We start from the raw sequence: 17676 nt of genomic DNA on the forward strand, positions 1-17676 counted from the left end.
AGAGCTCTATTTTCAAGTCATCCCAAAAAATGTCAACGACTGGAGTTTGCTAAATGGCATTGGCACTTGGATTGCAACCTGTGCTTTGGGCAAATGACATGAAAATATGTCTCTGGCCACACACACCAGTGGTGGGTTTAGCGTAAATAAAAATTTATGAGCAAAAAACAACCCCATACCTACCGTAAAATATAGTTGTGGATCTTTGATGTTATGGGGCTATTTTGCAGTTCACTGGTCCTGAGGCCCTCATGAACTTCACCCAATATCAGGACATTTTTGCCAAAAACCTGGTTGCCTCTGCCAGGAGGCTGAAACTTGGCCACAAGTGGATCTTCCAGCAAGACAATAACCTCAAGCACACATCAGAATAATCAAATATGTTGTTAATTGGCCACAAAATCCACATTTTGCAGTGGCCATCGCAGTCTCCTGTGGTTTGAATTGAAGAGGGCAGTACATAAGTGCAGACGAAGGATATCAAGGGTCTGGAAGGATTATGTATGGAGGAATGGTCTAAGATCCCTCCCAATGTGTTCTCTAATCTCATAAAACATTTTAGAAAAAGGCGCAGTGCTGTTATCCTCGCAAGGTGAGGTATTGAAATGTATTGAAAACAGGAGTGTCAATAATTTTGACCCCTACCTTTTTGAGAATTTTCGTTTGCACAAAATCTCTTTCTCCGAGAAAATGTATTAGTATAAATAATATAATTTCCTCCTTTTTTTAGCATACAATACCTACTGAACAAAAATATAAATGCAACATCCCACAATTTCAATGATTTTACTGAGTTTCAGTTAATATAAGGAAATCAGTCAATTGAAATAAATTCCTTAAGCTAATGGATTAATCTATGAATTTCACATGACTGGGCAGGGGCGCAACCATGGGTGGACCTGTTAGGGCATAGGCCCACCCACTTGAGAAACAGGCCCACGGACTGGGAAGCCAGACCAGCCAATCAGAATTTGTTTTTCCCCACAAAAGGGCTTTATTACAGACAGAAATACTCCTCAGTAAGCCCAACTACCCCCTTTTGCTCCCCAATTTAGTGATTACGATCTTGTCTCATTGCTGCAACTCCCCAATGAGCTCAGAAGAGGCGAAGGTCGAGTCATGCGTCCTCCGAAACATGACCCGCCAAGCCGCGCTTCTTAACACCTGCCAGCCAGCTGCACCAATGTGTCGCAGGAAACACTGCTCAACTGATGAGCGTTGTCAGCCTGCAGGTGCCCGGCTCACCACAAGGAGTCGCTAGAGCGCAATGAGCCAAGTAAAGCCCCACCGGCACAGAATTTGTGAGAATTAAGCTTTTTGTGCGTATGGAACGTTTCTGGGATCTTTTATTTAAGCTCATGAAACATGGGACCAACACTTTACATGTTGCGTTCATATTTCTGTTCAGTTTATCTCAGTATTTGCATTATTCATTTTATACAGTCATTTTTGCTCATCTTTATTGAGTTTGTCAATAGTTTCGGACCCTGCTGTATATTGTGTATATATAGCCTGCATATTGAATATAGGTTGTAACATGAGTTTCAACTTCAGTTGCTTATCTACATACAGTGTCTGGTGAGGACTCTGGTCTCCGTGGGGCTGAAATACCTGTATATTGGGTCCATGAAGAAGGGCGAGGGCTTGGTGTAATGCAGGGAGGGCTGCTGCTGGGGCGGCTGGGCCAGGGGCTGCTGGTGCTGTGACAGCAGGGGCTGGTGGAGGGGGTGGCCCGGTGGGTGCTGGGTGTGTTGGTGCGGGTGGCTGCCGGGGTGCTCCTTCTTGCGTTGGTTCTTGCGGCTGGACGGCTGCTCAGGGGCCACTACCCCGTTTTGCACATCCCGTCTGTGGCTGCCGATGCTGAGGTCCAGTGGCTGCTCCTCATCCCCCGGGAGAATGAGGGGGGTGTTGCTGCTACCGCTGGGTGGGGTCAACTTGGCGGGGGCCGGGAGTTTCGGCTTGGCCTTCTTTGGCTTGGTGGTGAGGTCGAAGGGCGATGGCTCTCCAGTGCGAGAGACAGCCATTTTGTGGGGTGGCGGATGTTGCGCACGAGGCGACTTAGGCTCAGCCTTGAAGAACATGCCGGGGTTGAGGGCACCGGCCCGCTCGGTGAAGGGATAGAGGGAGTGAGGGAAGTTGGGTAGGAACTGGAAAGGGAACATGGATTGGCAGGGCAGCGAGCCCATATTCTTCTCTTGCAGGCCCATGAGCGCAGGGCCAAAGTACTTCTCGGCGATGGAAGCGATGGCCTTGATGGAGTCGGTGGCAGTGGTGGCCCCTGTGGGGGGCAGTGCCTGCTCGTCCGGATGCGGAAAGAAGGAGTGCTGGGAGGCGACCGAGAGGAAGGAGGGCTGCTCGCAAGCCAGGTTGACCGAGCTGGACACCGCCGACACTGAGCCGCTGCTCACGTTGTCCGGCCGCCCATCCTGACCCACCCTATCTGTCCCCACCATCCCTCTAACGCCTGCCTCCTTCCTTCTCTTTGTGCCGCTGATCCGCTCCCGTTGTTCCCACTCACTCTCAGCGTCGCTGTCTAACTCTGAACACGAGGCGGTGCCGGTGGTGGTGTTCAGGTCGGTGCCGCTGGTGGTGATGACTTCCTCCAGGTCGCTGCCGTCCGACACCTCCGACATCTTGGCTTTGGCCTTGACTTCTCTGTACGCCAGCTCCAGCCTCTCTTTGTCCTCCCTCTCCTGACTGCCGAGGAGACTATTTCCTCCGTTGTTGTTGTTGATGGAGCTGATCAGAGACAGTGGAGTCCCGTCCAGGGGGCTGTGAGGCAGCTTGCCCTCCCGGCTCCCACCGTTGTTACTGTTCTTGCCCAGGGGGCTCTTCAGAAAAGGGCTGGGGGGCAGTAAGGGCGGTCGGGGGAAGAGCGAGGGGACGAAGAGACCCGGGAAGCCATGGGAGAGCGAGGGGAAGCCATGCGGCCCGGGGGAGAAGGATAGGCTGGCGTGAAGATGGGGCCGGGAGGGGAAGTAGTCAGGGAAGGCCAGACCTGAGTGGTTGAGTCCCGGTTGGTGGTGGTGGGGATGGGAACTGGACTTGGCAAGGATGGGGCTTATCATGGGGATGCCGGGAGCAAACAGGCCCCCGGCAGTGCCATAATGGTTCTTGCCCTCACAAAAGCGCCGGTGCTTGTTGAGGGAGGAAGTAGTGCTGAACATCTGGCCACAGTCTTTGCACTTGATCTGGGTGCGGCAGTCGGCGTGCATACGCTTGTGGCGGCACAGGTTGGAGAACTGCGTGTAGGACTTGTGGCACACCTCGCCTGGGGAGACACACAGCCCACACGGGCCTGGTTAAGCCCATTTAAACACTGTCACTAACTCAGAGTACCAAGTCAACAGTTAACACAGATACAACACTAGGCTACTTAGAAATAATATACGCTGTGTACAAAACTTTAAGATCACCTTCCTAAAATTGAGTTGCACCCCCCTGTGTGCTTAGTGAGCAAAGAGAGCATCGTTGTCTTGAAAGAGTACAACTTGTCCCGACACTTCCAGACAAAGCATGCAGAGAAATATAGGAATATGTCTTCTGAGCAGAGGGCAAGTGCATTGAAAGAGTTGCTTTCTCAGTTGCAAAAGCAGCAAGGACTTTTCACAAAACTGCATTCAGCAAACAACAGAATTGCGAGAACTAGCTATGTACTGTCCAACAAAATTGCTAAACATAGCAAGCCATTCGCTGAGGGTGAATTCATTAAAGAATGTTAAATTGACTCTGCAGCAATACTTTGTCCCGACAAGAAAGAGCTGTTTGAAAATGTTTTCCTGTCAAGACGAACAGTGACACGGCGTGTTGAGGACATCGCAGAGAATATGGAACAACAGTTGAAAGACAAGGTAAAGGATTTCACCTTGGCCCTGGATGAGAGCAGTGATGCTCGTGACACGGCGCAGTTTTTGATATTCTTACGAGGCATAACCCCAGGTTTTGAAATTACAGAGGAGCTTGCTTCAGTGCAGTCAATGAAGAGCACAACCACAAGGAACAATGAAGAGCACAACCACACACTTAATCAGTGTGTGGCAAACCTGGGACTGAGTTTTGAAAAGTTATCCAGTGTGACCACTGATGGGTGCCCAAACTTGAAAGGAAAAAACGTTGGCCTTTTGAAAAGGATAAAAGATCAAGTAGCTGAGCTGAACCCAGATCAGAAAATTATTTTCCTGCATTGCATTATTCATCAAATGATCCATGTTGTGGATACAGTGACTAAAGTGGTAAACTTCATAGGAGCAAAATCTTTAAACCACAGGCAGTTTGTCTCACTGTTGGGAGACAGAGTCGGGTCATGCATATCTCCCCTACCACAAAAACGTGAGGTGTCTGAGTTTGGGGAAGGTGCTTAAAAGGGTGTGAGACCTGAAGTCGTAGATTGCTGAGTTTTTGCAAATGAAAGGAAAGTATGTGGATTTCCTTCAACTGCAAGATGAAGAATGGTTGGCTGATTTTGCCTTCACCGTGGACATCATGGCCCTCAAGAATGAACTGAATTCCAAACTACAAGGGAAGGGCCTTTTTTGTCCATCAGATGCACAGCCTTGTCAAAGCCTTCAAGGGAAAATTACTCCTGATTTCCAAGTAGAAGCCAACAATCTCACCCACCTTCCGACACTATTAGTCTGAGCTTATCGATCTTCAGTCTGATGCAGTGATTGGAGAACTATTCAAAACAATGTCACTGACGATGTTCTATGCTTCTCTCGGTGAACAAAACTTTCCAAAGATTAGGAGTCATGCTCAGAAGATGTTTGTACTGTTTGGGTCAACCAATGTATGTGAACAGACATTTTCAGTGATGAAATATAACAAGTCAAGGCACAGATCATCTCTTACTGACTCTTACCTCTCAGCAATCCTGCGCATAGCGACGTCAGAAACTATACCTGACTTCACTGCTCTAGTCAATGCCCATCAGAGACTTCACCCCTCACACTGATTGAGTAGTTTAAATGTAATATGGGGCTCTCCCTCTTTCTTGTGTTTTTGTGCATATCCGTTAACAAGAGTTCTGTCCGTGGTGCTGAATGCACAGAATACTTTTCCCTCTGTGTAGTTCATTGCATGTTTAATAATGAAAATACCTACCAAAAGGAGAACATGGATGTGGTTTATTTCTGTGCATGTTAAAACAGTAAAATAAGTAGCATATTTGGATGTGATTTACAGTAGATATATCTGTCAACACAGTCATACACATGATGTATTATCCTGTAATATGATTCTGGCCCGCGATGGCAAAAATATATTCTAATGTGGCCCTCATTGGAAAGAATTGCCCAGGCCTGGTCTACGGCATGGAGATAGCAGGTGTTCTTATGTTCGCACGCTCACTATACATGTACACACATTGGGCCTTTTTCTCTAAAGGCTTTATCTATACAAATCACAAATCACTATGACTGGCAACATACATATCTCCACAGTGGGAAACCTACTGTTAAGCTGGTAATTTTCACAATATATTCTATAAAGTGTTGCTTGAATACAGACTACATATACATGTATATAAGCATATACACACATATGTGCACATGGGTACAAACAGAAAAGCAAAGCAGAAAGTTAAGAGAGAGAAGACAAGGTAAGGTATCATGGCTTCCAGCATCCTTTAACGGGGAACTGGAGCAGAAACTGTTGATCCACGACGGAAACCCATTTTACCCCCCTCAGAGGGAAAAACACACACACACACACACACACACACACACACACACACACACACACACACACACACACACACACACACACACACACACACACACACACACACACACACACACACACACACACACACACACACACAGGGCGAAAAAAAAAAAAAAAAACACAAAGTCGCACCTTTTTTTTTAATAAGTCCCACTAAAGATGCTCAACAAATCAGTAACATATCAGCTGCAGAGGGACCATAGACCGGGAAAGAGTGCACACTTCCTATCTTTGTCAATGCAAGTGCACCCTCTATCCAACTTAATGAGCTGGACTATCAAAATAAAGTGTTACCCATACAACAAAAAGAGGAGGAGAGGCACGGAGGGAGGAATGGAAGAGGATAACAAAAACAAGAAAAAAGGTGGGGAAGACACATAACAAAATGAAACACATAACAAAAAAAAGAAGGGATGGGGTCACGGAATTGCCTCTGACCTATGGGATTGAGTCTGCTACTGTCGCTGGCCCTGCCTGGGGTTGGAGAGAGATGGAGGGAGGAGGATGAGGAGTAGGCCTTTAGACACAGGGAGGTAGAACTAGATGTGGGTTGGCTAGGCCATGTCGACTTGGGTTGCAGAGACTCAGACTTACAGATGAAGGGCTTGACACTACTGTGAATGTGCTTGTGCTGCTTGAGGCCCGAGGAGGTGGCGAAGGTCTTGCCACACTCGGGGCAGGTGTGAGTGCGCGCCCCTATGTGCTGCGAGCGGATGTGGCGCTGCAGGTTGCTAGGGTCCGTGAACACCTGTGGGTAGGGCGGTGGCAGAAACATTTCCATTGACACACACACACAGATAAAAAACAGTTATGGTCAGCGATCGCAGTCATCCGATCACTGTGTGTTGACACTTTAAAAATATATATATTACTGAGTAAAAAAGATTATAGTGCATCTATGCCAGCTTCCCATGAAGGCCTTTGTGATGGTGGTAACATTCACCAACAACTAACTTTATGGCCAGTAGTGCTGAGCGATTAACCAAAAATTGTATTTTGGGGGGTTACTAATTGACCAAAGTCAGTTCAATTACTTGAATTCCATTAAGTTTGTTTTCTTGTCGATAGAGAAATCAAATTATTCACGAGAGAAATCAAGTCAAGAACTTTATGTGGGATGCTGGGCTGAAGGGAGGGAGTAGTTTCATTAAGCCAAATATTGAACCTAGTTCAGCGCAGAAACATGGAAATTAACTACAATGACCATAATTCATTGCACCTATTTTTTCTGGCTCAGACAAGAGGCGGGTCAGAGAGGAAGAGGTGAAGTGAGAGAATTCACTCTCGCCAAAAGCTGTGCAAAATAAGCCCAATATGTTTCTATGGGCTTATTTTGGACGTAGGCCTCCCCCCTGCCTTTGGGACAACGACTCCTATTCTTAGGGCGAAGACATCAGCATCTCGCCATTATATACAGTTCTCTGGACGCATACACTTTTACGCCATCAACAATAAATTAGATACACACAGACTGCATAGAACACATGAGAGAGGAATGTACACAACATAATGATGAGAGGGACAGAGACAGTTCGAGAAAGTATGCCTTATCTATACTGAACAGAAATATAAACGCAACATGTAAAGTGTTGGTCCCATGTTTCATGAGCTGAAATAAAAGATCCCAGAAATGTTACATATGCACAAAAAGCTTATTTCTCTGAACTTTGTGCACACATTTGTTTACATCCCTGTTAATGAGCATTTGTCCTTTGCCAAGATAATCCATCCACCTGACAGGTGAGGCATTTCAACAAGCCACTCTAAAATTAGTAGTTTTGTCACAAAATACAATGTCACAGATGTCTCAAGTTTTTAGGAAGCATGCACTTGGTTGGCTGACTGCAAGAATGTCCACCAGAGCTGTTGCCAGAGAATTTAATGTGTATTTCTCTACCATAAATTTTTGGGAATTTGGCAGTATGTTCAACCACAGACCACGTGTAACTATGCCAGCCCAGGACCTCCACATCTGGATTCTTCACCTTTTGTCACGCTCTGACCTATGAGAGCTGTTTTTTCTCTGGTTAGTTAGGTCAGGGTGTGATATGGGTGGGCAGTCTATGTTTTTTGTTTCTATGTTTTGTTCTTGTTTTTCTATTTCTAGGTTGAGTTTTGGATGATCTCCAATTAGAGGCAGCTGGTTTGTGTTGTCTCTAATTGGAGAACATATTTAAGTTGGGGTTTGTCTATGGGGTTTTGTGGGTAGTTGTTTTCCGTTTTGTGAGTTCACCTGATGGAACTGTTGGCTGTCGTTTTGTTGTTTTTGTTTTAAGTGTTATCATTAAAGTAAATATGAGCACTCTACAGGCCGCGCCTTGGTCTCCTTTATACGACCCTCATTACAGAACTACCTACCATGATTGGAACAAGTGGCGTGCCCAGGCAGAAATGGACACCTGGTCACATGAGGAGCGGATAGAAAGGAGAAACTGGACTTGGGGGCAAGTGATAGAGAGATATCGGAGCCTACCGGGGAAGAACGGAAGGCACACGGGTAGTTTGGCTGGGCCAGGACTGAGACCTGAGCCAACTCCCCGTGCTTATTGTGGTGAGCATGTGCCTGCCTCCTGCGCTCTCTCTCCAGTGCGCCTCCGTAGCCCAGTACGTCCTGTGCCTGCTCATTGCGCTCTCCCTCCAGTGTGCCTCCATAATCCAGTACGTCCTGTGCCTGCTCCTCGCACTCTCCCTCCAGTTCGCCTCAATAGCCCAGTACGGCCGATGCCTGCTTTGAGCACTCGGTCCTCAGTGCGTCTTCCTAGTCCGGTGAGACCTGTTTCAGCTCCACGATCTAAGCCTCCAGTGATAAGCGATGGTCCGAAGCCTATAGAGATGATCCATGACACGAAGCCTCTAGTGATGATCCATGGCCCGGAGCCTGTAGGGATGTTCCATGGCATGAAGCCTCGAGAGGTAATCCATGGCCTGGAGCCTGTAGAAATAATCCTTGGCAAAAAGCCTGAAGGGATTATAAATGGTCTGGAGCCTGTAGGGATAAACCCTGGTACGAAGCCTGTAGGAATAATCCATGGCCTGGCACCTGTAGAGATCATCCATGGTATGAAGCCTCCTGTGATGATCCATGGCGCGGAACCTGTAGAGATGATCCATGGCATGGAGCCAGCAGCAGCGGTCACTAGTCCGGAACCGAAAATTACGCTTCCCAGTCCGGAGCCTCCAGCGACGCTCCTCAGTCCAGAGCCTCCAGCGACGTTCACCAGTACGGAGCCTCCAACGATGCTCCTCAGTCCGGAACCTCCAGCGATGCTCCTCAGTCCGGAGCCTCCAGTGACGCTCCCCAGTCCGGAGCCTCCAGCGACGCTCCCCAGTCGGGAGCCTCCAGCGACGCTCCCCAGTCGGGAGCCTCCAGCAACGCTTCTCAGCCTGGAGCCTCCAGCAACGCTCCCCAGTTTGGAGCCTCCAGCAACGCTCCCCAGTCGGGAGCCTCCAGCGACGCTCCTCAGCCTGAAGCCTCCAGCGACGCTCCCCAGTCCGGAGTCGTCAGCGACGGTCTGCAGCCCAGAGCCTTCAGCGGCGGTCTGCAGCCCAGAGTCGTCAGCGACGGTCTGCAGCCCAGAGCCTTCAGAGGCAGTCTGCAGCCCAGAGCCTTCAGCGGCGGTCTGCAGCCCAAAGCCTTCAGTGGCGGTCTGCAGCCCAGAGCCTTCAGCGGCAGTCTGCAGCCGTTTCAGAGCCTCTGGCGATGACCCACGTTCTGGTTCCTCTGGACATACAGAAGCGGGGGGATCAGTGGGCAGTGGGGGTGCTACGCCCCGAACCAGAGCCACCGCCGAATACAGATGCCCACCCGGACCCTCTCCTATAGGTTCAGGTTTGCGGTCGGAGTCCGTACCTTGGGGGGGGGGGGGGGGGGGGGGGTTTACTGTCACGCTCTGACCTATGAGAGCTGTTTTTTCTCTGGTTAGTTAGGGTAGGGTGTGATATGGGTGGGCAGTCTATGTTTTTTGTTTCTATGTTTTGTTCTTGTTTTTCTATTTCTAGGTTGAGTTTTGGATGATCTCCAATTAGAGGCAGCTGGTTCGTGTTGTCTCTAATTGGAGATCATATTTAAGTTGGGGTTTGTCTATGGGTTTTGTGGGTAGTTGTTTTCCGTTTTGTGAGTTCACCTGACGGAACTGTTGGCTGTCGTTTTGTTGTTTTTGTTTTAAGTGTTATCATTAAAGTAAACATGAGCACTCTACACGCCGCGCCTTGGGTCCCCTTTATACGACCCTCATTACACCTTTGGGATCGTCTGAGACCAGCCACCCAGACAACTGATGAAACTGTGGGTTTGCACAACCGTAGAATTTCTTCACAAACTGTCAGAAACCGTCTCAGGGAAGCTCATCTGTGTGCTCGCTGTCCTCACCAGAGTCTTGACCTGTTCGGCATCTTAACCGATTTCAGTGAGCAAATGCTCACCTTCGATGACCACTGGTACGCTGAACAACTGTCATCTTCATGGATGAACCCCGGTTTCAACTGTACCGGGCAGATGGCAGACACTGTATATGGCATCATGTGGGAGAGCAGTTTGCTGATGTCAACGTTGTAAACAGAGTGCCCCATGGTGGCGGTGGGGTTATGGTATGGGCAGGCATAAGCTATGGACAATGAACACAATTGCATTTTATCGATGGCAATTTGAATGCACAGAGATACCGTGACGAGATCCTGAGGCCCATTGTTGTGCCATTCATCCACCACCATCACCTCAAGTTTCAGCATGATAATGCACAGCCCCATGTTGCAAGGATCCGCACTCAATTCCTGGAAGCAGAAAATGTCCCAGTTCTTCCATGGCTTGTATACTCACCAGACATGTCACTCATTGAGCATGTTTGGAATGCTCTGAATGGATGTTTACGACAGTATGTTACAGTTCCCGCCAATATCCAGAAACTTTGCACAGCCATTGAAGAGGAGTGGGACAACATTCCACAATCAACAGCCTGATCAACTCTATGTGAAGGAGATGTGTCGCACTGCATGAGGCAAATGGTGGTCACACCAGATACTGACTGGTTTTCTGATCCACACCCCTACCTTTTTTTTAGGTATTGTGACCAACAGATCCATACCTGTATTCTCATTCATGTGAAATCCATAGATTAGGGCCTAATGAATTTATTTAAATTGACTGATTTCCTTATATGAACTGTAACTCAGTCAAATCTTTCGCAGAGTACGGCCCTGCCTCACACAGGAAGCGGCGCAGGTCCTAATCCAGGCACTTGTCATCTCCCGTCTGGATTACTGCAACTCGTTGTTGGCTGGGCTCCCTGCCTGTGCCATTAAACCCCTCCAACTCATCCAGAACGCCGCAGCCCGTCTGGTGTTCAACCTTCCCAAGTTCTCTCACGTCACCCCGCTCCTCCGCTCTCTCCACTGGCTTCCAGTCGAAGCTCGCATCCGCTACAAGACCATGGTGCTTGCCTACGGAGCTGTGAGGGGAACGGCACCTCCGTACCTTCAGGCTCTGATCAGGCCCTACACTCAAACAAGGGCACTGCGTTCATCCACCTCTGGCCTGCTCGCCTCCCTACCTCTGAGGAAGCACAGTTCCCGCTCAGCCCAGTCAAAACTGTTCGCTGCTCTGGCACCCCAATGGTGGAACAAGCTCCCTCACGACGCCAGGACAGCGGAGTCAATCACCACCTTCCGGAGACACCTGAAACCCCACCTCTTTAAGGAATACCTAGGATAGGATAAAGTAATCCTTCTAACCCCCCCCCCTTAAAAGATTTAGATGCACTATTGTAAAGTGGTTGTTCCACTGGATATTATAAGGTGAATGCACCAATTTGTAAGTCGCTCTGGATAAGAGCGTCTGCTAAATGACTTAAATGTAAATGTAAATGTCTTTGAAACTGTTTCATGTTACGTTTATATTTTTGTTCAGTGCACTTTGAAGAACAAGACATGTCCCCCCCACATTCTGAAATTGCACCCCCCCCCCCCCCCCCCCCCCCCCCCCACAGTTTTATCACTGGAATGTGATACAAAACAAGGCAACAGTGTGCTTTAGGACCATGCAGACGCCTCTGAGCGGTCGGGTAGGTGTGTTTATCCGAACGGATAAAATCAAATAAAGAAATACCCCCCCACTTCTAAAACCAAAGTTGTGCCCCTGCCTGTAAACACAAATCATTTCTAATTTCAGCATGTCGTGTTTAAGTTCTGAGTTTTACGTAAATTGATTACATGTATTCCCTCGCTAGCCTAGCCTGCCTGTTAAGTTCTGTTTTGCAGGTAGCTTCTCTCTACATGTGATTTCACTTCACACTTAAGTTATCTTACATGTTATTTAGATACTAATCCTGTTGAGAATAATATTCAAGCAGGATGCGTACGTTTTCTATGTACAGTGATGGTCAGGTATTGTTCACTATGCGACTATGAAACATCGGTTAGACTCTGTTGTGCATTTACATTGCCATTTAGTCTGAGCTGCTATATAATTACATTTTTCTGTATTGTTACAGTTTTACACTGTTTCAACTATAGAACTGGAGGTTTATGGAAAGCCTATCCCTGACTCTGGTTCAGTTCTTGATTGGAGTTTGGCTGGCTGTCAAGTTATGGTTACATACACATTAAAGAGGGCAGTACAGGGAGAAAACATAGATAACTGACTGGCTGACTGCTACAGCCTGAACAGAGATGAGATGATGACTTTAAGGAATGAAAATGAATCAAGTCATCACATAGAAACAAATAATATACACAACTGAAATATTTTATTATTTCATAGTCATTTTACATTTCTCTATTGATGTCTACATAATGTGGACCTAACAGGTGCAATCAAATATTTTAAATGTTTTGGCTATTGACTGTTCACTATTTTTGGACTTGGAATTTCCATTAAAAAGCTCTAAAATCATTGTAATGTCATTCATTTATAATGCATTTCATGTTTAAAAAAAAAAGTTAAACCGAAATACGGGCAAATTTTTTAAATAATCAAACTGGAACCAAACCGACCTCAAAAAGCACTAATCACTCAGCACTAAATGCCAGACAACCAGTTAGCTGAAAAAACGGCAAGTTATGACATTTTCGAGTCATAGCATGAACTGACATGATTAAGTTGGTACTAAATTGCATTTATGGTTGCGTTACACTAACTTAATCACAAAATTGTAAGGTTCAAATCCTATTTTCTACGCGAAAGAAGCCTGTGTTCCTGCGCACAACTTACGTGCCGGGTGTGCTGTACCTTATCGCAGTTTTCACACTCGAAGTGCTTGCCGCTGTCGTGGGACACCTGGTGGCGGATGAGGTTGGACTTCCAGTTGAAGGCCTTGGGACACTGGTCACACTTGTACTCTCGCTCCTCTGTGTGCACAATCATGTGTGTGTCCAGACTGGACAGGGAGCACAGACACAGTCATTCAGGATGATACTACTCTACAAATCATTAGTGTAGAGGTAATGGTACCACTGTGTGTGTCCGTGCGTGCTCGCCTATGTATGTGTGTATGTGTGTGCGTGTGCATGCTTGTGCGTGTGCATGCTTGAGTGTGTGTGCGTGCGCTGCACCTGTACTCGTCGGGGAAGATCTTCTCGCAGTCCTTGCACTCGTGGACAGACTCGTGGTCGCTGTCGTCACAGTCCTGCTTGAAGTCCTCGTTGCTGAGAGTGTCGGACAAGGACCCTGCGCAGCAGTACTTCTGGTGCCGCTGCAGATCCAGGGCCGAGGTGAACAGCTCCTCACAGTCCTCACAGCGGTACATCTGTTTGTCTGTGAAATTATACTATTTTACTATTTATTTTTCGGAAACGTGTCTTTTGCAAAAACAGACAACACACACCTGTAGGTTAGATAAGCTCCCTCTACACGCACGCACGCACGCACGCACGCACGCACGCACGCACGCACGCACGCACGCACGCACGCACGCACGCACGCACGCACACACACACACACACACACACACACACACACACACACACACACACACCACACACACACACACACACACACACACACACACACACACACACACACACACACACACACACACACACACACACACACACACACACACACACACACACACACACACACACACACACACACACACACACACACACAGTAAAGGTAAAAGGCTGGGCAGGATAACTACATAGCTCCCCAGCCAACATCTATCTGTGATCCCAAACTGAACACACAATCATAAACAGGAATGAGCAACCAGAAATGTCTAGCATTCAAACTTTAAAAAATATATACCTCTCACTCTCCTGTCCAAGCTAATCAAGTGTATGTTCAAATGCTTACACAACCACTCTCCCATTAACATTAGCTTTGACCTAAAACATAAACACATCTATGAACAATAAAATGTAGCCTGGGCTAGTCAGCTTTACATCTTAATTAACACATAGCTATTTACTTTTTAGTCCAGTGGTGGCGGCTGTTCAGTGGCTTCAGGCTATAGCACGCAAAGGAAGCAAAAGGCTAAACATTTGTCATTATTTTCCAGATTGATAGCCTTTGAAATACTTTTCCCAACCAAGGTCAAACCAATGGAACTGTGAGGCAGGCGATTTCAATGGCGGCTTTCTGACCTGGACACCAAGTTCAACAACTCAGGCCAAGTCGAAGAGAGGGGGAGGGAATGGGGGAGTATAGGGTGGACGTTGTCCAAGTAGAATGAGCCATGCATGTTTAGGCTAGGTTGCAGAGCCAACTCTACAGAGTGACAAAGCCAGGCATGGACCCCCCAAATAGAATTTGTGCCCCCCTAGCTTTGTTTTCTCATGAACATAACAAATAGTATATGAATTGCCCTGCCCGGTTTTTCCAATGTAGAGCTGCCGGGCCTGCCAGTTGCACAGACCAGGACAGAGGCTACAGTGCCTTCAGAAAGTATTCATACCCCTTGACTTATTCTACATGTTGTTGTGTTTCAGCCTGAATTCGAATTGGATTTAAAAAAAAATATAATCTCAACCTCGTACACACAATACCTCATACTGACAAAGTGAAAACATGTTTTTAGAAATTGTAGCAAATTATTGAAAAGAAATGCAGATCCCTGATTCAATGTTAGAATCAGCTTTGGCAGCGATTATAGCTGTGATTCTTTCTGGGTAAGCTTTGCACACCTGGATTGTAAAATATTTGCACATTATTCTTTAAAAAAACTTTAAGCTCTGTCAAGTTGGTTGTTGATCATTGCTAGACAGCCATGTTCAAGTCTTGCCATATATTTTCAAGTCAATTTAAATCCAAACTGTAACTAGGCCACATCTTGGTAAGCAACTACAGTGTATATTCGGCCTTGTGTTTTACGTTATTGTACTGCTGAAAGGTGCATTTGACTCCCAGTGTCTATTGGAAGGCAGACTGGACCAGGTTTCCACTAGGATTTTGCCTGTGCTTAGCTCTATTCTGTTTATTTTTATCCTGAAAAACTCTCTAGTCCTTGCCAATGACAAGCATACCCATAACAAGATGCAGCCACCACCATGCTTGAAAATATGAAGAGTGGTACTCAGTGATATGTTGTGTTAGATTTGCCCCAAACATAAACATTTGTATTCAGGACATAGAGTTAATTTCTTCGCCACATTGTTTTCAGTTTTACTTTAGTGCCTTATTATTCTGTACAGGCTTCCTTATTTTCACTCTGTCAATTAGGTTAGTATTGTGGAGTAACTACAATGTTGTTGATCCATCATCAGTTCTCTCTTATCACATCAATTAAACACTATAACTGTTTTAAAATCACTCTTGGCCTCATAGTAAAATCCCTGAGCAATTTCTTCCTCTCCAGCAACTGAGTTAGGAAGGACACCTGTATCTTTGCAGTGACTTGGTGTATTGATACACCATCCAATGTGTAATTCATATCTTCACCATGCTAATAGGGATATTCAGTGTCTGTTTTTTTTTATTTTTACCCATCATTTGCAATGCATTGGAAAACCTCCCTGGTCTTTGTGGTTGAATTTATGTTTGAAATTCACTGCTCAAGTGAGGGACCATACATATGTGTGGGGTACAGAGATGAGTTATTCATTCAACAACCATGTTAAACACTTATTGCACACAGTTAGTCCATGCAACTTATTATGTGACTTGTTAAGCACATTTTTACTCCTGAACTTATTTAGTTTTTTGCCATAACAAAGGGGTTCAATACTTATTGACTTATTAAGACAGTTCAGCTTTTCATTTTAAATGAATTTGTAAAAATTTCGAAAAACATCATTCCACTTTGACATTATGGGGTATTGTCTGTAACCCAGTGACAAAAAATATTCGAAATTTAACACATTTTAAATTCAGGCTGTAACACAACAAAATGTGGAAAAATTCAAAGGGTGTGAATACTTTCTGAAAGCACTGTATCTGAGAAGAGAAGAAAACCATGAACCATCATGGCCCAATAAATGACAACATACTAAACAGGCCTATAGATGGAGTGCAAACAGTATAGAAATCTACCAAAAAGCAATTAGTAGCCAAAAATTGTATCACTCCTGGACAACTTTTTAGCTTTAACATTCCCCTACAACAATGAAGGTGTACATTTGGCCGTTTGGAACACATGGTAAACTCTTTTACAAATTAGCCTCATTGGCTAATCTAAACAAACATAATAGGACATTTAAAAAATTGCTATTGATAGATATAGAGCGTTGCCTTATGTGATGTGTTTAAGGACAATGAAATTTGAAGCGTATATAACAGTATCGTTTCATTGCACGGTAGCCATCTGTCCATGATCCTGAATAGATGGTTACGGTATGTGGTATTTTAATGAGCGCATCTAGGGCTACCAGTCTTCATGGCGCTTTTCTTCAACATCGTGTGCTTTCTTGCGCGCAAAATGACAGTTGTGTATATGGCTGCATTTCAGATAGGCCAAAAAAACATGTTGTATATAGCAGTAGTATGACCAATACCGTGTGTAGCCTACTAAAAGAAGTAAGCAAACGTTCACTCTGTTATCATTACATTTGCATTACTGTAAAAGTGATGTCAATACTATGAAAACAACACACAGCCTCCTTTTCTCCCCCTCCCTGCTCTCTTGCTATATGGTGTGCATGTGCGTTTGGAACTCTGTCACTCAGAAAATATTGCGTACCTGGAGAATAGGCGGCTTGGTTACACTCATTGAATAGTGTTACACATTCGACAGCAATATGTAGCCTATCGTTCTAATTATTAGAGTTTAAGCTATGACGCCTGGAAGAATCTTTGATAGCCTAGTGTCGAGCTGATCTGTGCGTGATGGTATGCATAAATGATGTGTAGACCTGCCGCAGCTACCGCTGCATTTCAAATACACTTGTAGTCCTATGTCGTAGTGGGGCGCATATCTTTCTTGTTTTATTAAGCTTCTATAAAACGACGGTTGTTGATGTGTCCGGCTACGTTTCAGATCCATTTTTGTACATTTGAACAGCAGTAGGACCAATCTACCTTGTTTTATTAGGGCTCTGAAGCAATACTAGCTGTGCCCAACATCTTTCCAGTAACAGCCTTATGATGCGCTTTTGAGGCTTTATTAGCCTATGTGTTTTATTACACCGACTACGAGGCTTTGTCAAATCAAAGAACACTTCAAGGAGGAATTGAAACTTGAGGACTCGTCAGAGCCGCACCTAGCCATCGATTTCACCGCTGGAAGACATTAGACTCGAGACCTACAATGCCAGGTGAAGCGTGCAAAGAATCATTTGGCGCCATGATCTATTTAATTAATCGACCAGTAACACTCAGGAGTAGAGCGAGCAGGAGTGGGGAGGGAGGGTGTGTGAAAGCGCTCATACATGGGAGACTAATAGCTCTCTTTGAGAGGTAGGGGAACACAGTTATGTGCAGTTTAGTGACTAATCTGCGAGCATGGGGAGGTCTCGGAGACCCCTAAAGCCCCACTCCAAGTCCCAGCTCCGATAAACCAGCCGAGGAGTGCCGTGCAGCACCAAGCT

General features: G+C 46.0%; 1 protein-coding gene across 2 annotated transcripts in view; it reads right to left on the bottom strand.

The window, feature by feature from the left end:
* LOC106566953 (histone-lysine N-methyltransferase PRDM16) overlaps positions 1 to 17676 on the bottom strand; it is a 419760-nt gene that overhangs the window by 57577 nt on the left and 344507 nt on the right. The window contains exons 6-9 of one of the 2 annotated variants that reach the window (XM_082960172.1): positions 13267 to 13468; positions 12926 to 13091; positions 6316 to 6469; positions 1612 to 3271 (exon numbers count right to left, since the gene is read on the bottom strand). In XM_082960172.1, the coding sequence (XP_082816298.1) occupies positions 1612 to 3271; positions 6316 to 6469; positions 12926 to 13091; positions 13267 to 13468 (2182 nt within the window). The remainder of the gene's footprint in view (positions 1 to 1611; positions 3272 to 6315; positions 6470 to 12925; positions 13092 to 13266; positions 13469 to 17676) is intronic. The other variant, XM_045693333.2, reaches the window with a different exon arrangement.

This window comes from Salmo salar, chromosome 13 (genome assembly GCF_965601325.2).
Source record: "Salmo salar chromosome 13, fSalSal1, whole genome shotgun sequence".
Lineage (NCBI taxonomy): Eukaryota > Metazoa > Chordata > Actinopteri > Salmoniformes > Salmonidae > Salmo > Salmo salar.